At 36.5% G+C, this 25,617-nt stretch overlaps 1 protein-coding gene across 1 annotated transcript in view; it reads left to right on the plus strand.

Moving 5' to 3' along the window:
• The window catches only part of WDR70 (WD repeat domain 70), a 141,112-nt gene that overhangs the window by 61,500 nt on the left and 53,995 nt on the right, over positions 1 to 25,617 (plus strand). The window contains exon 10 of the mRNA XM_035309542.1: positions 17,554 to 17,728. Coding sequence (XP_035165433.1) covers positions 17,554 to 17,728 — 175 coding nt within the window. The remainder of the gene's footprint in view (positions 1 to 17,553; positions 17,729 to 25,617) is intronic.

Below are 25,617 nucleotides of genomic sequence, written 5' to 3' on the forward strand. Positions count from 1 at the left end.
CAATTCATACATGTGCCTTACTTACGGATAAGTGTTTAGGGCTTGAGCTGTGAATGTCTGTTAAAGTTATTTAACTTTTTGAAGCTATGAAGAAGCCCACACACGATCTTTTAGAGGGTGACAACACTGTCCATGTGAAACTGTTGTTGAGAAATGGACCCAATGGTTTTCTCTGTTGTACGTTAATTAAAAAAATACCCTATTTTGGTTGCATGTTACCTCCTCAAAATCAATCTGCCTTCACAGTGTTATCAACCAATTTCTCATTAGCCTTTTTTTTTTTTTTTTCTCCCCTCTTACCATCTCTGAATGATTCCCCAGTTGGTTGTTTTACAATCCCTTTATGGCAATCCCTTTATTTCTTACTTGAAATATTTCCAGACCTATAATCTGTGAAATGTGTTTCCTAGGGCAGAATATATTTGGTTGATATTCTTCAGTTTAGCTCATTAATGTTAGTGGAAACTTCTTAAATGGAAGTTTCCAATTAAGATCTATATTCATTGGTGTCTGCATGATTTAAAACTGGCTGGCAAACATTTCAATCTCCTGTGGTTGAACTTCTGGTGAGATAAGATACAGATCTTCTGTTGTCATCATAAACGTACTAGACCATATACATTTCTTTCTTCAAAATAAATAATTTACTTATACACATTTGTACTTTCCTTCTGTTTAGTGATTCACAGTGAATTAAATGGATAGTTAACAGAATAACAGATAACGGAAGAGTTTCAGAGAAGACAAAAAATGTTTCTTCCATTCCTTTGGTGATACACACTTGAGCTTTAATTACTCTATCAGCATTTTTATTGTAAACCCCGTGAATAAGTTAACTTTAAACAGAGTTGTTCTAGGCTAAAATTCTTGAACTTTTTTTCAGGAAGTTTTTTTTTTTTAATATATATATATATATAACTTTCTTTTTGCATCCTTTTTATAATAATTCTGATAGTGGATGTTATTCTTAATCTATGAATTGATGTTTCATCCCAACATGTGTCTATCCATGCTCTGAAGTGCTTTTTCTTTCTTTCTTCCTTTTTTTTTTTTTTTTTTTTTGTTAATTTCAAGGATACTGAGCAAATATAGTGCAGATATAAAAACATGTTTTTGTAGTTGTCTTTTGAAGACTACTAAATCAAAATTGCCATTTATATACAGTGTGGAATTAAGTTTCCACTTCTATGTAGATAGACAACCTCAGAGGACCAGAGTGTGCTCTATTCCATGGCCAGGGATTGTTTGCTGTAGAAACTTTTCCAAGTAGATAAAGGATGTCTAGTGCACTTAGTAACTTCCACATATGTTTACATGAGGACTAGCCACCCAGTAGTAGCTATCTCAGTGACTCTAGAATGGCTAATTTTGAATGTGAAAAGTAATAGCATTATTGTTTGGTTTTGGAGGTTCACGTATTTTCAGGAACAATCCCTTGTCAAGCAGCTGTTTCACTTAAAATCTCACTAGCTTTTTTTTTTTTTTAATCCTCTGCTAAAGGTTAGTGCTCTTATTATAGAATTGGTGGAATGAGTTACGTGAACATTAACTTTCTACTAAAGCAGATGAGTAGTGGTTTGGTTTAAAGAGCTACCTCATCAGGTTAAGATGAAATGAATGATATAGCACTGAAACTGCCTGATGATAATGCCTTAGGCAATGCCAAGTGGATTTTCAAGTGGATATGTAATAACATCCATTTGTTCAAAATGCAAATAAGCTAAATATTTATCAGGTTGCTTACTTGTGTCATTGTTTCTGAGCCTAGCTTAATATTTCAAGCTCTTTGCAGTTCTTTTGAGTGAAAGTTAAAGTACCCATACTGCCTACCAATTTCAAGAGCTTAAGGTCTTGGGAAAATGTAAAATACCACAAGGCTTCTAAAAGCAGAATGGATTTGGTAGATTTGCATATTTATTTGGAAATACACATGCTTTTATAAAACAGTATTCCATGCATATTCAGTGTCATATTATAGGAAGAATTTAAGGTAGTGAGCCCTACAAACTTTATCTCTTGTAATGACTGAATTGGCCGTTAGCTTAAAAAAGGCACTCTAAAACTATTCCAGATATTATTTAGAATTGAATAATAAATGTGACTAGTGCTACATTCATAAAACTCAAACGAGGAGGACAGTTAAGGGTATATGAAATAAGAAAATTATTTGGCTTCAAGGAAACCAAATGTTTCTGTGAGGATGTATGTAAACAAATGCAGAGAGTAAAGAACTAAGAGTTTGGTATCTGGTCCCAAGATACATTAAGTCTTTGAGCATTTTTTTTTCCCCATGAGAGAGAGATTTAGGTGTTTGTCTCAGTTATTACCTGTGTAAAATGCAACTTTCTTTCACACAAACTTGGTTTAACCAGTATATGAGACATCCTGTGTACTAGAGTTATTGCTTAAATACTTACATTAAAATACTGTGCAGAGTATCTAAAACCTTGTTCTCAAGACTTGCATGATATAAAAATAAAGCAGAATTGACATTTATGAAAATAAAATTACACAGGAGGATTTGTATGTCCAACTTATCTAGCCTCACATAGTTGATTTTTATTTTTATTTCAACCATAGCATTTGAGCTGTTTCTAGTAGTGTGGCTAAGAATTACATGTTTCAATTACGTTCAGTTCTGGTGACTTTTTTCTTAATTCTATTCCTGGAACAGCTTAGTTCTCATCCTTTGGCATACAAGCATGGTATTTGGCAGGAAGAGGTTGCATTGTGGCTGTGCTGGGGTGTACTTCTGTTGCTCTTGTGTAAGTCTCCTCTGATTAGTCAAAATAACAAGTATTTAGAAAGATCACCTCTAGAGATTTATTCATAATATAGGAATGCCTTCATCAAGAAATTGCAAGTATCTTGCACGTGTCTAGTAGCATGCTCTGCACTGGCATAGTAGTTTGCTTTTTGTCTTGATATGTGTAAAGGTGTGAAGTCCACTCCAGATATATGAGGATGTCTTTTCCTGGATTAACTTATCTATTTATAGATATATTCAGTGCAGAGCTGATTAAGAAAGCACAGCAAATGAGCAGGCCTGGTTAAGAGGAGTTTGAATAATGACTGTGCTGGCCCTTGCTGAAAGCTCTATGTTTACAAAAGGGTTAGTAAAGCTATTTTCGTCTTTATAAACTATGTACGTTTATATTAATATTTTTCTGAAGTTTTTCTTGATTAAAATGTTAGCTGCTGCAATAAAAAATGCAGTCACTTGTAAGAGCTTGCATTTGAGAGCTTTTTCAACGGACACTTTTACTACATAACTCAGTTTTTAAGGGGTTCAAACAGTTTCAGATTATCTGTCTTAAGAACCGAAGATTTAAAATAGATTAAAAAGTTCTTGTTGCAATGGAGAGAAAATGGGGGACCAAAGCATGTTCCTTGAAACTGTGACAATTTTGTTTCTCATTTATTTAAGCAAGTTTTGCTGTTGTATTGACTCTGGAAGTGTGGCTTTTGCTTTACCCCTAGATCCTATGGAATGGTTTCAATTTTAAACTCCAGGCATGTGCACTTGTATACACACACACACACACACACACACACACACACACACACACACAGCTCTGCTTTCCACATTACACGGTTCAAGTGGAATTGATTAATCAAGTGTTTTTGACATTACAGCTCATGTAAATGTTTGAAGACTCAGTTTTTTGTTAAGCATTATGCTTTGATCTTTCAATTTATTTTTGAGATTCTGCCCCTACTCTTATTTGTTGATTCGAAGACTAGATCAGTGTGTTTCTCTGAAATGATAAACTTAGAGATAAACTTAGAATTTCATGCTATCCACAGCCCCCCGAGTTTCTTTTTTTTATTTTTTTTAATAATTATTATTTTATTATTTTTATTTTATTGTTATTATTTTATATGGAATAGTGGAGGCTCATTCTGTTTATCATTGTAAGACAGAGAAACTCATACAGGAAAAGCTAGGAAATGCAATGAGTGGTGGTGAATGATAAATTAAGAATTTGTAGTTCCTTTGAAGTCGTTTGAATACACATATATTCTATGTGTACAAACACAGTGACTTTATTAAAAATGTGAAGCTGTTCATGTTCCATCCAACGTGACATGGAAACACTTTGGAAACACATGGAAACACCCTCCATTTGGATATAAAACTGGTTTTGTAAACGCAGTTTACAACTTAGCAGTATTTCAGCAGCAGCTGATCTGGTGAATTTATACTTCTGACACTGACTTCTCTGCAGTGGCTATATGTAATTTCTAACAAGATGGTTCAACTTTTTCAGTATAAGACCTGAATGACAGCTTAAGAACTTCTATCCTGAACTTCATAACATCAGCAGTGGCTTGTGGGTCTAAACAACTGGTCACAGACAGATGCAAGAAGAGGTTTTGACATCTCATGCCATTTTAAAAGGCATGTTAGCAATCCACAAAATTGAGGGTGCCAGGGCTGATGAAATCACAGAAGAGACAAATTTCAATCTGGGACCAAGCTGGACCTCTTTGTTTCTGTTAGTGAGGGCTCCTTCTCTTCAAGATAAAACATTTAGATTTTAAACATGAAATCCTACAAAAATTAAAAACTGCATTCCAAAAGTGGCTTATTTTTGGAAAATTCTCTTTGCTGTGTTTGTTGTATTTGGAAGGAGCTAAACATATAAAGCGCGCTGAATCTGCTTTTTGGTGATGAAATTAAAGAAGAAATAAAAATGTAGCTTCTAACCTAGGTAAAAAGGCAGGCTAAAGGTGAGCATTTATGATGAAGAAACAAAACCAAACAAACTAAAAACCAACCAGAGTTGAGAATTTACCTGCTACTTGATTGACCTGTGTAGGAACACTTTTAGGGAGTTAAATCTTGACTGATGTGGAATATCTAACCAAGTGTGGGGATAGCTGTTTGTTAGCTAAGCACATGAACTTGTGAGTGAGGAAAGGAGCAGAGAAGGAAGACATAGCACAACATGTAGGAACAGGGAACATAAGTTATCAGCTTTGGCTTCCACAGTTTCCCCAATATCCATTGTTAATTTTAGTCCTTGTCTCAGTAGCTCTTGAAGCTAGCGATATTGATGCTATTTGCATGTCCTTGCAGCAATTTCAAATTTATTTCTCGTCTTACTAGCTTTTGAACAGATTTATGTTGCTTTGTAACATTTTAGATATTTAGAAGAAAAGTAGGTTCCTGCCAAGAATATTCATAGGCTGTAAAGATGTTGTAAAGCACCCTTTTTGAGCTGTCTGGAGTCACAGAATAATTTAGGCTGAAAAGGACATTTGGAGATCATCCATTTCAATCCTTGCTTGCAGTAGGGCCAAATTAGAAAAGGTTGCTCAGGTCTGTGTAGTAAATGACTACTACAAGTCTGTGTAGTAAATTAAAAGGCAGATTTCGGAAGACTGAAATTTCAGGGCATAAGGCAGACGGAACATTAAAGCACTGCAAAGGAACACCTTCCAACTCTAGAGATACTCAAAGTTTTATCGCCTTGGGCTCTGAAACAAGTCATTTCTCTGTTCTTTTGTATTTAAAAGGAAAACAAGATTGTTTAAAATGTTTTCCAAATTGTTTATCTCCTGCCTTCAGTATTTTTAAAACCACATTTCCAACTCCAGCAAAACGATATTAAACATTTTCCCAAATGTGGAGAATATAACTGATAAGAGAGAGTAATTCCCTTGGTTTTCATCTTCAGAAGTGATAAAATCTAATGCTGGTTTGTCCACTAACTTTCTGCTTTAGACTTTTAGCATTATACAAAGGGCAAAGAAGAATGTAGTGACTTCTGCAGTAGTAGCAACATTACAATGTGAGTAGAGGATGGTGATGACAGTATGAAAAAAAGGACAATTAAGCCAGGAAGACCAAGAGGATGAGACTCTCTGTAGACAGACAGGAGCAGCCTTGTGTTCACAAGATCTTGTCCTCCAGAACCCCCATATCTCTTGGAGGAACAGCACAGTAGGGCATAGGCAATCCAGGACGTTCTTAGAATGTGTAGATGATAACTTCCTCCTCAAAGTGATAGAGGAGCCAGCCAGGACAGGTGCTGTGCTCACCAACAACGAGGGTCTGGTGGTGAGTGTGAAGCTCAAAAAGCAGCCTTGCCTGTAGAGACCTTGAAATGGTGAGGATTAGGATCCTGAGAGCATCAAGAAGGACACACAGGAAGCTTGCAGCCTTGGAGAGAGTGGAGTTTGTCCTCCTCTGGTCTGCTCTCGTGAGACCCCACCTGGAGTCCTGCACCCAGCTCTGGGGCCCCCAAAGATAAGTCCATGGAATTGTTGGATTGAGTCCAGAGGAGGGCCACTAGGATGATCAGAGGGCTGGAGCAACTCTCCTATGAAGACAGGCTGAGGGAGTTGGGGTTGTTCAGCCTGGAGAAGAGAAGGCTCTGGGGGGACCTTACAGCGGCCATCCAGTGCCTGAAGAGGACCTACAGAAAAGCTGGAGAGGGGCTTTTTACAAAGGCGTGTAGTGATAGGATAAGGGGTAAGGGGTTTAAGCTAAATGAAGGTAGATTTAGTTAGATATAAGGAATAAATTGTATACTCAGAGGGTGGTGAGGCACTAGAAGAGGTTGCCCAGCCACTCCCAGGACAGCAGGGCTCATCATGTTTAACAGCTTATTGGGAAGACAAACGCCATCACTCTGAATGCCATCCCCTCCTTTCCCCTTTCTCCCTCTTTACCCCAGCTTTTATTGCTGAGCACAGCACCACATGGTGTGGGATGCCCCTTTGGCCAGCCCGGGCCAGCTGTCCTGGCCCCGTCCCCTCCCAGCTCGTGGTGCACCCCCAGCCCCTCCCTGGCAGGGCAGCACGAGGAGCTGAAACATCCTTGACTAAGTGCAAACACTGCTCAGCAACAACTAAAATGTTGGTGTGTTTTCAACACTATTTTCATCAAAAACCCCAAATAAAATATCATACAAGCCTCTATGAAGACAACTAACTCTATTCCAGCCAAAACTATGACAAAAACCATATGTCTTCTCTACAAAATACACTGCCTTCTTTTCTTAATTTTTGTGATGAGGAAGGAAGTATCTTATACTTTGGTGTGTATTTCAGATAATATGTTTGTAATTTATTACACTTTTATGTGCTGTAGTTTGGCTAGTTTGGCCTGGTCTTTAGAAGATTTTTTTTTTCTTTCTTTTTTTTTTTTTTGTGGAAATTATATAATTATATTACAACATAAAATCTCACTTTTAAATTTTTCTATTTCCCTAAGTATGTAGTTAATCTGTATAACTGAGTTAAATTTGCATTTTTTTTAGAATAGATAATTTAACATTAAAAATCATAATACATTTTTAAAAAAAACACAATATGCTACCCTTGTTTTTTACCTCTGTTCAGTTGCTTCAGAAACGTGTCTCTGAGTGAGATCTAAGAAGTCGGTAAAAGTGGTTACAAAATATTTGTGATGTCTATATTATCAGCTGAGAGGCGTTGCTTTTGAGATTTACATTGCTTAACTGTTTAAATTTTGGTCAATTTTTTCACTGTTTTAATGCAGAGTGCTGCTGAATGTTAGTTTGAATTAGTTATTTATTGGGGTGAAGGACAACTTGAGATCCAAGTGAACCTTAACTCTTTTATAGCCGTGACTAATCAGCTCTTTAGAAAGCATCCTGTTTTCATAGTGATTTTCTGTTGCTGCTTTTGCTGTAGCATGCAAGACTGCTCTTGAGTCATTTCAGTTGATGCAGGTGACGGTAACTTGAACTGTGGAGATGTTCTTTACCCACAGCTTTTCCCTTTGATCTTAATCTGATGTACCCCATAGAGAGACTGATTACGTCCCACTCTTATCTTTATTATGTAGGAGATGGGATCTCAGTTGATTGCCTTTTTGCCCAGTTTGGAAAATGGCATAAAGCTGTTTTTTACTGTTACAGCTTTCAGAAGTCAATCATCTAATACATCCAATTCAGCTGATGTTCTGTGTAGAAATAACAACATTGAAGTTAGATGTTGCTGTGATAATAAGTGAAGGGCTTTTCTTCTTGTTTGCAAAGTCTCAGGAAAATACAAATTCTTGGTTTTTGAAGGATCATGGCATAACATAGACGAAATTATTATTAATTCAAAAGTATATTGAATTCTTTGCAGTTGAATGATAATTCTGCAAATGTACAAACGTCTCCACCTTCTGAAGAATTTGTTTTTCTTTATGTGGCTTTGCTTGCTTCTGTTGGGTCTGTGCTCACTTGTTCAAGGCAGTTTCCTTATGAAGGTGGGTTGCTCCTGATGTTACTGCATGTATTCCTGTTGCTGTGTGCCAACAGTTTGGAATTCACCCAAATGCTGAAATAAGAACTTTTGAAAGAATGCAAGCAGAAAGAACTGCTCAGCACTAGAACCACAAACTTTTTCATATACTTATTCTAATTCATTGAAATCACTGAACCTGTTACTTATTGGACGAGAAGATCTTTGTTCTCTAACCCATAAATGGTTTTCTGCAGGCTTGCTTAAATGTTTTGCTGTTGTGAACTGAAGAAGAAATATGCTTAGATGCAGGCATTCATGATTACCAGCCTAATGGCTGATGAAAAGAAAAATGACCTTTCTTCCATCAGATTTGTTTTGTGAAGACTTCATCAACGAGAAGCAAAGCAAATCAGCTGTCAGTACCAGCTGGAAAGTCTTTAAGAAGCTTTTTCCCTTAGTGCAGTCTAGTTGCCCAAATGCTCATGAGTAATGCAATCAAACATATTCAGTGTTTTAGGAAAGTGCTGAGAAGGGAGAAAGGTTTACAAGGAATTTGGGCACCAACGGGCATGATCAGTCTTTGCAAACTAGGAAAGTGTTTTTTTTTTTTTTTTCTTCAGATACCTTGAATTCATTATTATTCAAGAATCACAGAACTGTAGGGGTTGGAAGGGACCTTGAAAGATCATCGGGTCCAACCCCCCTGCCAAAGCAGGTTCCTCAGAGCAGGCTGCCCAGGTAGGCGTCCAGATGGGCCTTGAATATCTCCAGGGAAGGAGACTCCACAACCTCTCTAGGCAGCCTGTTCCAGTGCTCCGTCACTCTCACCATGAAGAAGTTCTTTTGCATGTTGGTGCGGAACTTCCTGTGTTCTATCTTGTGGCCATTGCCCCTTGTCCTATCCCCACAAGCCACTGAGAAGAGGTTAGCTACATCCTTCTGTCTCCCACCCCTCAGATATTTGTAAACATTGATAAGATCCCGTCTCAGTCTTCTCTTCTCTAGGCTGAACAGACCTAGGTCTCTCAGCCTTTCTTCATAGGGAAGATGCTCCAGGCCTCGTATCATCTTTGTGGCCCTCTGCTGCGCTCATTCCAGGAGATCCCTGTCTTTTTTGTACCGGGGAGCCCAGAAGTGGACACAGTACTCCAGGTAAGGCCTGACCAGGGCAGAGTAGAGGGGGAGGATCACCTCCCTTGACCTGCTGGCCACGCTCCTTTTAATGCATGCCAGGATCCCATTAGCCCTCTTGGCCACCAGGGCACACTGCTGGCTCATGGTCAACCTGTCGTCCACCAGGACCCCCAGGTCCTTCTCCTCAGAGTTCCTCTCCAGCAGGTTGTCCCCCAGTCTGTACTGATACTTCCGGTTGTTCCTTCCCAGGTGCAGGACTCTACACTTGCTCTTCTTAAACCTCATTTGGTTTCTTCCTGCCCATCTCTCCAGCCTGTCCAGGTCTCACTGAATGGCAGCACAGCCTTCTGGCATTTCAGCCACTCCTCCCAGCTTTGTATCATCAGCATACTTGCTGAGAGCAGACACTGTTCCCTCATCAAGGTCGTCGATGAAGATGTTGAACAAGACCGGACCCAGCACCGACCCCTGGGGAACACCGCTAGTCACAGGCCTCTACCTAGACTCTGCTCCACTGATCACCACCCTCTGAGCTTGGCCAGTCAGCCAGTTCTCAACCCACCTCACTGTCCACTCATCTGTCCCACACTTTCTCAACTTTGCTATCAGGATGTCATGGGAGACAGTATCGAAAGCCTTGCTAAAGTCAAGGTAGATGACATCCACTGCTCTCCCCCCATCTACCCAGCTGGTGATGCCATCATAGAAGGCAACGAGGTTGGTCGAGCATGACTTCCCCTTGGTGAATCCATGCTGACTACTCCTCATAACATTCTTCTCTTCCAGTTGCTTGGAGATGGCATCCAGAACAAGCTGCTCCAACACCTTTCCAGGGACAGAGGTGAGACTGACTGGCCTGTAGTTTCCCGGATCATCCTTCCTGCCCTTCTTGAAGACCAGAATGACATCTTCCAGTCTTCAGGCACCTCACCCATTCTCCAGGACCTGTCAAAGATGATAGAGAGCGGTTCGGCGATCACATCTGCCAGCTCTCTTAGCACACGTGGATGCATCCCATCGGGACCCATGGATTTGTGTGCATTGAGCCCACTCAGACACTCCCGAAGCCCTCTCACGTCCACCAGGGGGGAGCACTCCATTTCCCAGACCCTTTGTCCTATTGCCACGGGTGAGGAGTCCCGGGGGAGTGTCCTTGAAGCAAAGATTGAAGCAAAGCATTCAGTATCTCTGTCTTCTCGGCATCTTCCATGACCAGTACCCCCCCCTCATTCAGCAAGGGACCCACATTATCCCTAGTCTTCCTCTTGCTGTTTACATACTTGAAAAAACCCTTCTTATTATCCTTTATCTCTTTGGCAAGCCTCATCTCTAGGTGGGCTTTAGCCTTCCTCGTTGCGTCCCTGCAGGCCCTGACAACATGTCTGTACTCCTCCCAAGAGGACAGGCCCTTTTTCCACATTTCATAGACCTTCCTATTCCTTTTGATCCTATTGATGAGCTCCTTGCTCACCCACGCAGGTTTCCTGCCCCCCTTCCCCGATTTCCTATTCTTCGGGATGCACCAATCCTGAGCATGGAAGAAGTGCTGCTTAAATGTAGCCCAGCTTTCAGAAGCACCCTTGCCTTCTAGCAACCTAGCCCATGAGATACTCCCAAGCAGGTCCTGGAAGAGGTCAAAGTTGTCTCTTCAAAAGTCCAGGGTAGCAATTCTGCTTTTAGCCTTACTTCCTCTGCCTAGTTCCATCTGGAACTCCACCATCTCATGGTCGCTGCGTCCCAGGCTGCCTCCAACCAAGAAAGAAACCAGCACACCCTCACACAGTTTGGAACACCTGCATTATTTTGATTACTCAGTGAGTTCTGCAATGCATGTTTTCAGTATATGCCTTTACGTCCATTTTCTTAGTTTGAAGAGTCTATAGGACTCTTAGGAATCTAAATAGTGTTCCAGAGCATGTTTTTTTTTTTTTTTTTAAATTTTTTATTTTTCCCCCCTTTTTTTAAATGACTCCGTGATTTGCCTTTACATTTACTTCCTGCAGAAATTGAATGTTTTAAAGATTGTGCTCAGTGCATTCTCCGTTCAGTTCCATTCAGTAGTATCTAAAGGTTTATTTAACATTTTTGTTTCATGTAATTCACTCAGGTGCATTCTTTTTTTTTTTTTTCCCTCAGACAGTAATCCTGTATTCAAAACATAATCACTGTTCTGAGATTTCTAACTGAATTTCTGGGTTCTAAGCAGCACTGATAATAAGAAATGCTAATCTTTCTTCCTTAGATGTATGGACTCTTGCTGGAATAATTCTTGCATACCTGCATACCCTTGGCTATTGCTTTTCTGCTTTCTGTCCATTTAGCTTAGTTAACATTTTTTGTTTTTCTCCACAATTGGTCTGTTGTGTTTTATTTTTTTTTCCACCTAATATTCTTTCTTGCATATTTTTTTGCTCTTTGCATGTTCATTCTCATAGCATTTATATTCATTTTTTTTTTCCCCGAGGCTTGTAAAACTTCTCCAACCAAGCCTTTTGCTACCTCACTTTTCCTAGTGTTTCGGTAGAATGCTTGTATTTTCCCCACCCAATTTGTCCCTTTCCATCTCTGCTCTTGTCCGTGACCTCCACGAAGAGCTCTAATTTCTTTACCTAGTTAACCCTGTCATAGTCCATTTTTTTTCTACCTCCTGTTCTAATCTAGTTTTCCTCAGATCTTGCACATATTGGCTAGATGCAGGATTTTTGTTTAGTAGTTCAGAGTCTACTACTCACCATGCAAACTGTCACACATGTCATTCCAGTTTTGAGTTGGTTTGCTTTTTAATTCATATAGATTAGACAATGGGGATAGTTCCTGTTCACTGTCATTAGATTTGAATCTACTTTCACCACCCCCAAATAGTAATTATCATTTAGCTGTAATTATCTAAATGGTGGCAGAATATCTAATTTTATTTGGAAATACAGAAAAATACAGTTTTATAATTGTTTCAGTCTACTTGCTGCATGCCACAAAAATAAAATTGTGATGTTTTTGTTTATTATTCTGGTAAAATATTAAAGTTTTTTTTAACATTTTGGGATTAATTTAAGTAACAAGCAGAATAATTATTATAAATTACAATGCTGTGTCTATTTTCTTGGCAGTTTCTTCCATAGTTATGAATTTACTTATACTGGATGTGACTTTTCTGGTACTCTGGTTCACTCTGGTTTAAATTATTTTAACTCTGTTCAGATGCTGGGAGTAGGTAGCTTATTTCAAGTTTTTCTGCCAAACAAGTATGGAAAGTTTCTCTGTATTTCTCCATCTTGTGTATACATTTTTTTCGGTATCTGGCAGGTGATTCAACCTTAATTGTGTCTTGTGCTCAATAGAAGAAGGCTATAACTTACTTCTGCAGAAAGAGAGCAAAGAGATTACAATATTGAAAGTTTTCTTGCTGACATGTTCTTATGTCACTGTGTGTGCTGAATCTTAACAGAGCTTTTCAGCTATTTCTTATCAGTCTGTTCTTCTTACATGTTCTACTTAAGATTGTTTTTCAACATATTTTGTAAGTTTCTTAATTTCATTTCTGTGTAGGTAGAGTTGCTTTATGTTATTAAAAAAAGATAATGGAAGTCTTGCTTTAAGATAATTTTTGTTTGGTTGATTGGTTGGTTGCTTCTTTTTGTTTTTGTTTTGATTTAAGTGTTAAATTTAACTCCTTTATAAAATGTATTTTCTGTTACTGATTAAGGTGACTTGGAAATCCATGTTCTGCATATAAATTCAATTGTAGCAGTATTTATATGGTGGTTTTAAACTAACCAATAGCTTTCCAAGCTAGCCTTTTTGGTCAAATTTTATCATAGAGGAAGGCATTATATTTTATGGCAAAGATTGGCATTAAATTGCAGTTACTTGATGTACAAAGTTAGGCCTTTATCTGTACTTGTAGTAGTAATGAATTCTGTTGCTTTTTTGTGCTGTAAGTTTCATAAGAATATACTTCTACTATTATTAAATAACATTAACATTAAATGCTAATAACATTCAATAGTGTGCAAGAGAGATTTGCAGTCCACTAGAAATGGAGTAAGAGATGGGATGGGCAGAGAAGCTTAGTGTAGAATTTGACGTTAGGATTTTAAATGTTTAAATTGGTTCATTCCCTGAATTTCAGTAGACTGTTAGAATAGTATTACTTGATGAATCAAGACTTAGAGACATTTTCCATGGTTGCAGGCTGGGATACGTAGCTACATAAATAGCTTTAATAATTTGTGTAAAACAGCAGCATTCTCAATAATTAATTATACTAGAAATTTTGACTAAGTCATAACATTGTAAGAGCATTAGAGGAACAAAAAAAAAAAAAAAAAAAAAAACCAGAGAAAAACTACTTGTGGGAAGGGAAAAAAAAATAAAAAAAAAAATGGATCCCAGTAATTAAATTAGTTGTTTATTTAAGTATGGATCATTTAACTTCTCAGTGGTCAGGAAAATATCCATGTTACCTTTCCAAAAGAACATTCCCATCCTTTTCTAAGTTGCTTTGAATTGCTCTTGGCAAATATAAAAACTTTACAAAATCTGTTTTGCAGATGTGGAATCCACCATTTAAAAAGTTAAATTTAAACTTGCCTTGCCTATGTGGAGCCTTTTTCAAAGAAGTTCTCTTTGAAAAAGAAAATTCTGAAGGAGAAATTGAAAAGATTTATGATTGTGTATATCATTCAGTATATAAAAATTGGCTGTGATGAAAGAACAGTATTATATGTTGGAGGAACAATTAAAAATGTTTTTGCTAATGGATAAAGTTTGGTTAAACATAGTTTGTTTTGAGGAGAACAGACAGGGACTAAGGAACTCATTCAGGAAACGTTTGCCTTTTATTTTCAGTGGAGTTCAAAAATGCATTGGTTATTGCTATCAATTGGTAAATATTATCAGTCTTATACTTCTCCTGGTACTGCAACCTAGAGTGTAAAACAACATTTCTATTTCAAGCCACACTTATTACAGGCCTAAGGAGATATTCATAATAAGAGGCTTTTTAAAAAAAGCTTAAAAGGAGTCTCCTATAAGTGATCTGATTGAACCCAATGGGATTTTTTTTTTTTTTTATTAGTTTCAGTACAAAAATTAGATTTGACCCCAGGGTTCAGTAATGCAATCTCAGTTATTACTTTGTTATGTCTGAAAAGGAGGAAGAGGCATCAATGGTCCAAAATATTCTCTAAAACATACAAACAAACAAAGACATTCCAAATTGTAGAATTGAGTTCTTTGGCTATGTTGTGCTGTGGCATAGTGACTGATGGTCAAGAGCAGAAAGAGAGAGAAAATACAGAAGCAATGTCAATTAGCATTTGTTTGCCATATTGCTGGTTTAAAGACATACTCCTAAAGATAAATTATTTGGGTTTCTGGCCTTCCTTTCTTGTTTATCCCCTTTGCTTCTGGCTAGAATGGGAGGAGTTAATTTTTTAGAAGGATTAGATGTCGTGAGGAAAAGGGACTGGAAAAAGACTCAAATAAGTTTCAAGTGTAAACAGTACAAAGGGGCAAAGCATCAAAGTGCCTGTTGAAAGAAAAGACAGGACGCTGAGATGGTTATTGACAGAGCATGGAGAGTAAAAGGGGAATGTCAGAACAAATTAGTCTACATCATACTCAGACTGTGCAATAAGGCCCTTATAATGCAGCAGAGAAAGTGTCTCTGGAATCCTTCGGAGAGCCCTGTATTTCTAGTCCATCAAGTCTGAAAGAAAATATAAAACATATATAGTTTAGATTCCTAATGTTGTGGTTTGTGGTGACTCAGTCAGATACCATGGGCACAGTGATTCATGTGGTAACCTGAAATTTTGTCCATTGTATTTTTGTAATATGATGTCAATTTTTTTAATAAAACCTGGAAAAGTTTCTGTAAAAAATGAAAATGCTTAAAAGGTCTGACTTGAAAATAAAGGGCTCAGGCTTAGAGTTCAAGAGTTAAGGGCTCCCTGGGAATGATTGATCTGTTTGTAAATAATAGGTGATTTCTTTTAAAGTATTTCTTCTATTAGAAAAGTTTTATAGTTAGATCCAATAGCAGCAAGGCAACAATAAATATATTCAGAGTGGGGACAGTAGGAAAATGCTGAGGGGACATTAAGAGAGCACTTAAAAAACAATTTATAGGCTATGTGGGCCTTCTTAACAGGGCATTTAATTAACTTGTGGGGCCGTATGACCAACAGTCTGCAGCAGAAGCAGCAGTGCAAGAAACTTGGATTTCTCTTCCGATCTGTTGACGCTACAGTTGATTTAGGGATCAAAACCATTTTTTTTTTTTTTGGTCTTATATTACATAAGAGACAGAACTATACATGTGTTAGTTCTTTCTTGACAGTGGAAATGTAAAATGAATAAGGTCTGAATATGCTTCATGGTATTCTGAAGTTGTTGAGGTTTTGACAGGGCATTGAGCCCTAAAAAGAGGAGGACCGAAGTCTTAAAAAAAAAAAAAAAAAGATTGTAAGGTAGACATCAAGTTGATTACTGACAAAGCAAGCAGAGGAAAAGGGGAATCTCAATCACATAATGGTTGAGGATGGAAACAACCTCTGAATATCATCTAATTCAACCCTCATGTTCAAAAATAGCTCATTTTATTCAAAGGTCACCGAGGCCCCTAGCCCATGGCTGCTATGTCCAGTCAGGTTTTGAATACCTCCAAGAATGGCAACTCCATGCACTTGATAGACAACTTGCTCCATATAGCAGCATAGGTTTCTTTATAAGGCTCTAGAAAATACATCGTAATCCAATGTTTTTTAAAACAAAACAACAACAAAATATCAGAACACTTGAATGTCTTATGTTAAAGCTCCAAATAGAACAATAAAATGATGCCTTACAGATAACAGATTTCGAATCTTTTAAAAAATGACACTAATCTTGACTTTATTATGGACAACTGGAGATTCATTATATTTCAGGTTACTGATGTGTCATTACTGTCATTAAAAAGGCAATTATATATAACTCCACTAGCTATTTCCATCAGATTTTCTTGTCAGTTTTATCCTAGAATTATGAATGTCAGCTTTGTAGCCTGTCTTGTAGCTCTGGTGGAAGTTGCTAATGTTGTGCTGCAGTGTTTTGTTCTGGAAAAATGGCAGCCTTGTTAAAGTGGTATTTGCTTTAGTAAAGACCAGTGAATTACGTGCTGCTGGATCATAGGCAATGTTTGTATAGTCTAAACAAATGAGGTTGTCCTGAGAACTTAGTGATTTCTTTCTTTCTAAATTAATGATCTTACTTCCTTTGCCAAATCCTGAAACTCTTCTCTGCATTAGATGCCAGAAGAGTTTTGAATTTTTATCTGGAAAGAACTCAGCGTTATTAAATGGACAGAAAACATTTGTATCTAAGACAATTTAAATAGTCCACCTGTATCCTAGTGTTTTAGTTCTCTCTCATTTGGATGTTTTTGTGTATCTAAGAAACATTGAAGATCCAGGCAGATACTCTTTTTCCATTAAAAAGGAAAAGGATGTATTTTGTTAATAATGTGGGAAAAGCTCAACTTAAAAAACAAACAAGCAAACCACAATATTACATCAATAATTCTTTGTGAAGTATTTGAAGAACAATTTTACCTCAGAACTGAAGACGTACGGTATTAGTGAAAGAACTACAATAACATTGCAATTAATAATTTAAAATGCCTTTTTAAAATAAAGGAAAGCCTGAAGAATAACGACCCAGTCTGCTGATTTAAAGTAGATTTGTTATTTGTTGCCATGTCAGAACAATTAATACTATCTGCTTAATAAATGATTTATAGAAGCATTTATGCCTGATTCCTGAAGTCTTCATTCTTTTAAAGGATTGAATACTTTTATCTTCCTGATTTCCAATGACAGCACAGACTATGCAGTTTTGTTTTAACCTTTAGTTGTTTTTCCAGTAAGAAATAATTTCATGTATTTAGATGAAAGCTTGGGAAGAATGGGATTTAGTTTATTTTCTTTTTAACTTCCATGTGCTTGTTTGTGAATATGATGTTTCTTACTTGGCAAGATTTCTTACACTGTAGTTTCATGACTGCTATGTCACATCTTAAATGCTATTTTGTCAGTACAACTTCTATTTGAATAATGTAATATGCTATTTATGCTGGGAAAGGTGTTTGATGATATCATAAAAATGATTATTTCTATTATGTCCATTAACTTTACCTAAAACAATTCTTTTTAAACCTTTTTCCAGAACTGTGAGAACATGGGATGTTAACAATGAGAAAAAACACAAGAACGTATTTAAGCCACGATCAGTTCAAGGTAAACGGGTCATTCCTACAACTTGTACGTACAGCAGAGATGGTAAACTTATTGCAGCTGGCTGTCAAGATGGCTCCATCCAGATCTGGGATAGGAATATGACTGTAAGTAATGTATACATAAAAAAATACTAACTTCTAATGTATCAAGGGCTGAGTGTTGCAGCTGATAAAATCAATTTTGATATTTTATCCTTTTTTTCCCACCTGAAAATTAAATAACTCACAGGTAAGATTTAACGTTTCCCCTGCCTCGTAACATATGACCATGCAGTCTGCTGCTCTTCAATACAAAACACTAAGAAAATTATTGGCAGTCTATTTAAAAATAACTGTTGGCCACATATGTGTATTTGGAATATTATTCAATTAAGATATAATATCTGCAGAAAAAGCTCTACTTTGTTGGTTCTTACGTAATTTAAAATATATAATTCCGTATTTTAGTTGAGATGTTGTATACATTAAACAGTAATTTCTAGAACTTCATACCAAAATCAGTTATTCACTCAGATACTAGGCAGAGGAGAATAACATCCATGTGTGTGAAGACAAGGATTCTGCTACAATTAAATGCCAAATGCAGAAAATTTGGACATTAAATTGTCCAAAATGAGAAATTTAATACTAAGGCAAATTTGAGCAATTTATGGGAATGAGGGAAAAAAGTCAGAATCAGAACTATTTCTATTTCTTTAAACGTGCAAAATTATTAAATATACTCTAGGTGATTTCTGCTGTTCATATTGCACTCTGAATTTCAAGCACTTAATGAGTCTGACAAAGAAGGCATACAGTTCTTACTACTGTGTTATCGTTTGAAGTTTAGAACTATCACTACTTGCTTTTGCTTTGTGTAGTAGCCTACAAATAGTCCGGTTACAAGGGTTTAATTTTGGAAAGTGGAGCACAAATTCACCAAAAATTTTACTGCTTTATAAATAAATCACTAAATATCCACTATATGCCCATCTTACACAGGGAATTTATGCCCAATCCCTTCAATGTCAATGGGATAAATACTTACGGCATGTATAGGAGGAGAAACTGAGAATAGGGTCAATTTGTTTGAAAGGCAAAGTAAGAATATAGAGAAATAGGGGGGTAGGGGTGGAGGGAGAAAAAAATCCTTAGAATCAAACTGACATCATAAATCTTTGAAAAGTGTACAATTCGGAAAGGATGGTTTGAGGGAAATATCACTGAACTAATACGTGTTGTTCAACTTGATCTTTCAAAACATTTGATTTTAAAAATGCAAACAGGCAATTTAGAGAGCTTTTCAAAAAGGTTGAATCAAATTTGATCTTTGTAGGCAAGGGGAAATGTATAGATGTAAAGAAAAGTCTGTTGATCATATTCAAAGTACAGCCTGTATTTTTGGATTGTCATCTATTTTTATTTCTGTTTTTATTTCCACTATAAACCCAGTAAAACTTCCTAATGGCATGAAGCTTGAGAATTCATCCTAAGTGTAAACTTGTTCTAACAGAATAATAAATTTTTCAGAGACTGGCTTTCATCACCTGTGTATGTTGTTTATTTTAACATATACAGTATTGAAATATTAAGCTTTCTGGTGTAGTTTTAACAATAGTGCTCTTGGTAGTCTGCTTTTTCATGTGCTTTTCCTTTTGAACTTTAGTGTGTCTATAAGGTGACATACTGCAATGCTGATTGAGTGCAGCGTAAGGTGATTATGAATAATTTAAAGACGTATCCTGTGCATCTTGTGCAATTTCCAACTGGTGACCCCTGTATACCAAAGCAAGATTAAAGTCATTTCCTAGTGGAGATGAAGTTGATAGTGTCCTTGAGTTTGCATTTTTAAAGCCTAAGGAATTTTTGCCTTCACTTTTGTTGGCATAATACAGAAATGCACAAGACTTTCATGTAAAGGAGCTGTGTAGGTTGTTTTTATTGTGGCATTCTTAGCTAAAACTGATGGTATACAATGGAAATCTATGCATGTAGTTAAAATCAGGCTTTTCAAAATGCACCTTGGTGAAATAAAAACAATTAAAAGAAAAGGCCTACATCTTATATTGCCAATGGGAAGGGATAAAAATGGAGGAACAAGAAGAAGAAGAAAAAAAAAGGAACGTGCTCAAAATAGGACTTTGAAAAAAGAGGATGGGGATGAGATTGACTCTTGCAGAGGCATGGTGAAAGCACTTACTGGCCTGATAGGATACTGAGATTCTTGCAAAGGCAAGCAAGAAAATGTAAGTTATGACAAAGTGGTGCACTTTTTGGGGTACAAGCAGCTTTAGGTAACACAGAGAGATAGGCAGAGTTGTGAAGTAGGATAGGAATAAGCTGCTTGAAGAAATCAGTAGCAGATATATTAACTTCTGACTTAAGAAAATTTTAATGCCCATCCATCAAATATCCTTTGACTTTGTCAAAACAAGTGTAGAACTCTGTACACAGCTTTTACTGTACTACAATACCAGCTCTGTTTAAAGTCCAAATTAAGACAGCATTTGTGTTTAACTTGAGAAGACTCAATTGAGTCTGTAACAAAAACCACCAGTGTTTCAAAGCAGAAAATAGTTGCTGTAATTTCTTATCCTTGATCAATTACGAATGATTTTGGCATCATTATTTTAACTATGGATTTGGCACATACATATTTCACCATACTGTCATGCCAGAGCTGATACAATAAAGGCCTGTTTTGACTCTCTGAATTCCTGTTCACATTTAAGCACAAATACAAAGAACATTTCACCGGTGCTATTGAAAACCCATACCACTGTTCCCATGTGAGACAGTAACAGCACAAACTAAATCTAGGAAAGTGTTCTTACCAGATGTTGTGGCCCACACCATGTACTATCCATACTGCCTGTTACTCCAGAGTCTGTGAAGGTTTCTAGACAGCCTTATTATGACAGACACCATTATATTGAATTATATATTATATTATATGGAGTGGACCTACTCCAGCTAAATTCTTTAAGATGCAGAAAAGTGTTAAATAAATAAAAATAATAATAAAAAAATGACCCTCAAGCAGAGCCAACTTAGGTAGAGGGAAGTTTCTCTTTGTCAAAAAAACATTGGAGAAGAGTCACAGTACCAAGAGCAAAAGTGACTATCACCGCTAGGTAGCAAGGTCTAATAATGCTCCTTCATAGAACAAAAGGGGTACTCAATTCCCTGGCCTCAATCACAGCAGGTGCGTTGCTGCCGTGCTGGTAGGAAGCACTCTTCCTCCAGTGGCTCACAAAGCCTATGCCTGCATACAAGCTGGCAGGAACTGCCTGACAAAGCTCCCAGAAAACTTCCCTTCCACTGAAGCCCTAGTTTGACTGCTGGTTACAGGTTTATGGTCCTCTGCTCCAGATTTGACTTGATGCCTTTACAACTGACTTACAGGAATCCTGATGATGTGTGGTAGCATCTTGGGAATACTTAAACAGTTGAAATACTGGCAGTGGAAACAGGGTGTTTACATTGTGCACTGAGTTACCCTTTTGAGCAGGATTTGGATTGTAATCACTATTTGTAAATCCAAAAGCACTGCGCTTAAAGTGGATTTTTACAGTGGGTTTCCCATCACCAACCTGGCATCGTTTATGTTTACTTCTCAGTAGTGTAGAATTCAGTCCAGAATGGTGCGGTTAAATTATCTTTTTGAATATATAAATATATTCTAATTTTAAAAATAATATATATATATTTTGTCTTGTCAAAACTAAAGTAGCTGTTTGTTTTAAGTTAGGGTCATGAGTTAGTTTTTTTCCAAGGCACTTAGAGCCATCTAGGTATCTGCCATTTTTTAATTGTGTTGTGGTACGTAGGGCCATGACTTCAGTATGTGATCAGTTTTCCTTCTATAGTTCTGACTAGTAGCACACACCATAAGTGTTTCATTCACTTTTCTGCTTCCACTGTTTTTCTGGTGCAATTCCAAATCTCCCAGCTGTATGCAGTGAGAGTAAAAACACTTTTGGAGGAACGCTTTATTTTTTTTTTGGTCTCCATTACACTGACATTGGTAACTTGCTAATGCTGAACTTAGCCAAATGCATTCCAGCTCTGCCTTGCCTTTCTCCAAACTTCCTCAGCACGGTCATGATCCATTATAATCACCTGCCTCAGAAGGTTTTTTCGTTTTGTCATAAATCTGTATTATTTTCTCATGTGTGTTATTTAGTCAGTGCATGGTTTTTCTTTAAGGTTCACGTATATGTGCATTTACAGTGCACATTAGCAGAACTATCTGTCAGCTTGTTTGAAATATTATGAACACTGTCAACTTGGCTTAAAATAACAGCTTCAAAGGACATAAAAAATAACTTCCTTAAAACTTCCAATGAGTAGTGGAAACAATAGTGTGAAATAGTCAATCATAACATAACACATTAGAACACTCAATTTAAATATTCTGAGACACTGAGAAGTGTTTGGCAAATGTGGGGAACTGGAGAGCATTAGTGGTATAAGTAAGACAGAACCTTGAAAAATACTGATTTGTAGGACAGTGCAATAAAACCGCAAGATATACCTGCAGTTCAAACAGACTCCTCATCTTTGCCTATGCTTGCCCATTCAGAGATTTCTGAAAGATCAATAGTGATATATATTGCCGAACAAGGTGATCCATGGAGCCAGTCTTTAGAATTAAAATGAAGTGTGTCTTGTAATCAGTAAACCTCTATGCCCCAGTTTTCCTGTGTAGAAATAGGAGTATCTCATTCATAGGTGTCTTTAAAGACGGAAGTAATTTTTGTAAAGACCATCAGTATACCTGATACATAGCGTAAAAGTGTAATGTGATTTAAAGTTGATTAAAATCTCTTTAAAATCATGAACAAAAAACTCTCCTCATTTTCGACTCAAAACAGAAAAGGATCAAGATTTATTTCTGTGAGAAATGAGAGTTAGTAGGGTGAGGATGGTGAACCTTCTTTGTTAGTCTTTCAAATCATCTGATAAAGCTACCTGTTATGTGAATTTTCCGTCCAGCTTTTTCTGGTTGCATTCAGCTCTGGATTGCATAAAGAGCTTCTCTGCACATGACATTCTGAATCCTGGTTCAAGTTTCACACATCATGAATTTTATGGTAATATTGTTGCAGCCATGATACAAAAATATTGATAAGGAAGTCAGGGAGGCAGAGTTTGTCAGGAGTAGTGATGTCTTTTATATGCCTTCAAGAACCAAAAGAACAACTTATGCATACAAAGTCTTGTCTGTTTTTTGTTGTCACTGTTTGTTTTTAGCTATATAAAATTGGGTAGTAATTTTTATTATATTTTAGGTGTCTAGAGACTGTACTATAAGTATTAAGGAATTTGACATATATCAGTAATAGGTTTATCTTTTTATGTAGTGCAAATCTGAACAGTTGCAATTTTTTATGATTTTCAACATAATACTAAATATAAATTGATTCAGTACTTAGGGACAGAATATTACAGCTATTGTTAAACTTTATTTTCATTCTTTCTTGTTTTATAAAAGACTTGGTTGTATGTTTTACTCCATTCTATTTCTTAAGCTATTTCCAGCTCAAAGCAAGCATCTCCTATGGTACTGCTGAGCTATTGCTTTGCCAATGTGTTTTTTTTTTTTTTTTTTTTTTTTTTTCCAGGTCTTAAAACCTTATTTTGATTTTGAATTTCTAGAATAATTCATGTATTTTGATCACTTTTAAACTACTTAGCTAAAGCTCTAAGTGATTTTACAGAACTTAAAATGCACAATAATAATGAAATTCAACACTATGCTAGTAGGCTGCCCACATGAATATCCCCAAAAGTGGTGTGATCAAGCAGCAATCCTAATAACCAGTTTTCCACACACCCTTAAACTACCTAATCCTCAAAAAATAAGGGGAAGAAAAGTGGGATGTTGCAGTATGCTCTGAAGTTAAGCAGATCTAAGCTCTGTACCTTTTTTAATTACTGGTAGTCATGTTAAAAGTATTTTCCAAATAATTACATGATTTATAGATGGTAGATAAATACATTTCTATATTTAGTGATCTTCTGCTTTGAAAGGGTTTTAGTAAGCTTTAGTTTTGTAGTGGGCAGTATAACTGCAGAGACGTTTTAAGGCAGAGTTTTCAGAGGTAAAAAAAAATTGCAAATAGTAGAGGCATTTTGAAGAAATACTGTACATCTGAAAACATAGATTCAGGTAATACAGAAAAATCATGTAAAATACTTCTTTTTGGCTTGAATGGGGTGATCCTTTTGTTTTAGAATGGGAATCCAACCCCAAATCTTATTTGGATTTTTTTTTTTTTTTGGTAAACTTTATTTTGTTGTTCTTGATTGATTTTACGGCTGATGCTGCCAGACAGTGTAGTGAAAGCTAGTAGTAAGATCTGAGACTTGCTGTAAATATTTTCTCCATTAATTGGAAAGTTCTTTGAGGGGATTTATGCCCATGCTTTGGTAAAAGGACAGTGCTGGATCTTTGCACAGTTGCAGCTTGCTTTTCTTATATGTTCTGAGACATAGCTCTCAGAACTGAATTCCTGAAATGCATGTCTTGTGTCAGTCTACTAAAAAGCTTTATTGCTGTGCTTATGCTTACTCAGTTACTGGTTCCCCTAGCCAGAGATTGTAATGTGTCTTTGTCATCTGATGGTTTACAGCATTCCAGGATTATGCTCTTTTCACACCAGCTAAAATTTATTCATCACTTTGGCCGCGGATATTTTGTTTTGGTTTTGCTTACCTATAAGTTTGGGCACCTCCGCAGCATTAAAAGTATTCCAATGAAATGTCAATATTTAATAGAAACAATTTACAATGACTATTCTTAAATTTGCTGAAATGAGTACTGCAACTAAACATCAGGCAAATCTTTCAATTTCCTCCAAGTGTGTAACATGCTTCATGCTTTGAAGAGGGCAGTCTGGCTACAGCTGGAAATTTCTTGTGTAAATATGAGATGAAAGATATCCAAATATACTATATTTCCCTTTCAAACTTACCTTAAGTTTTCCATATCCATAATGTCCCACCCTATCATTCCATATGTATTTGTGCCAGACCTCTGCTCCAGAAACTGGAAATCACACACAGGCTTGCCAGCAGCAAATATTAACAGATTCATATATTATTCCTTTTTGTATACGCCTAGTTTAGTCAGTACATCACTATCTGTACCCTGAAACTATCTGCAGTAAAGAATCTGACAGTCATATGCTAAGATAAAATGGGCCCTGCTATATTTCTAAGTGCATTTCTCTCTTATGTAATAAACAGTTTATAGTTAAGAACTATCTAAATGTTTGCACTAGTTAATCTAGTGATGAAAGGAATTCTAAATCTTAGTCTGTCACACCCTGATGAAAATAGCATAAAGGATTTTAGTTCAGATTCATGTGTGATTAAAGAAAAAAAGGCTTACCCCACAAGGATTATACATCTATCTGTGGAGGAATAGCAGTACAAACAAAAATAGTGATTGGTTTTAATTAAAAACATAATTCATTTTTTATTAATATTGTAGTGCTATTAATCTGACATGAATTATTTCTAAATGGAAGTAAAAGAGCCTTCATGAGCTAGCTTCTGTTATTTTACAGAAAATTTTCCTATGTGTATTTATTTTATAACTTTGTGAATAATAGTAAAAAGATAAGATCCCTTATATGTAGTGACAAAATGTTAAAGGACGGATGCTGTGCATCATTCTAACAAGTGAGCTCTGGAGTCGTCTGGCTTATCAGAGAAGTGGCTTTTAGATACTAGATATGTGTACTGCTCAGTCAAGCTGAAAACATCTATTTGTCTGTCTATCTAGAACCTGATAGGGTTTGTAACTCTAGAAAACTTTTTTGTGCTTGGCATGTTTATTAGGAAGCTTTTGGTGTCCAAATGTTTCTAATTGTGTTTTATAGTATGTCATTTCAGGGTAGTGAGGAGATGGACAGCAGGTTTATAATGTGAATTTCATAGAAGCAGTGAAAAGAACATTTCTGTGCAACACGTAGTCATTAAGTTTGTTTTATTAGATAAGTTTA

The sequence above is a fragment of the Oxyura jamaicensis genome, chromosome Z, assembly GCF_011077185.1.
Source record: "Oxyura jamaicensis isolate SHBP4307 breed ruddy duck chromosome Z, BPBGC_Ojam_1.0, whole genome shotgun sequence".
Classification (NCBI taxonomy): Eukaryota; Metazoa; Chordata; class Aves; order Anseriformes; family Anatidae; genus Oxyura; species Oxyura jamaicensis.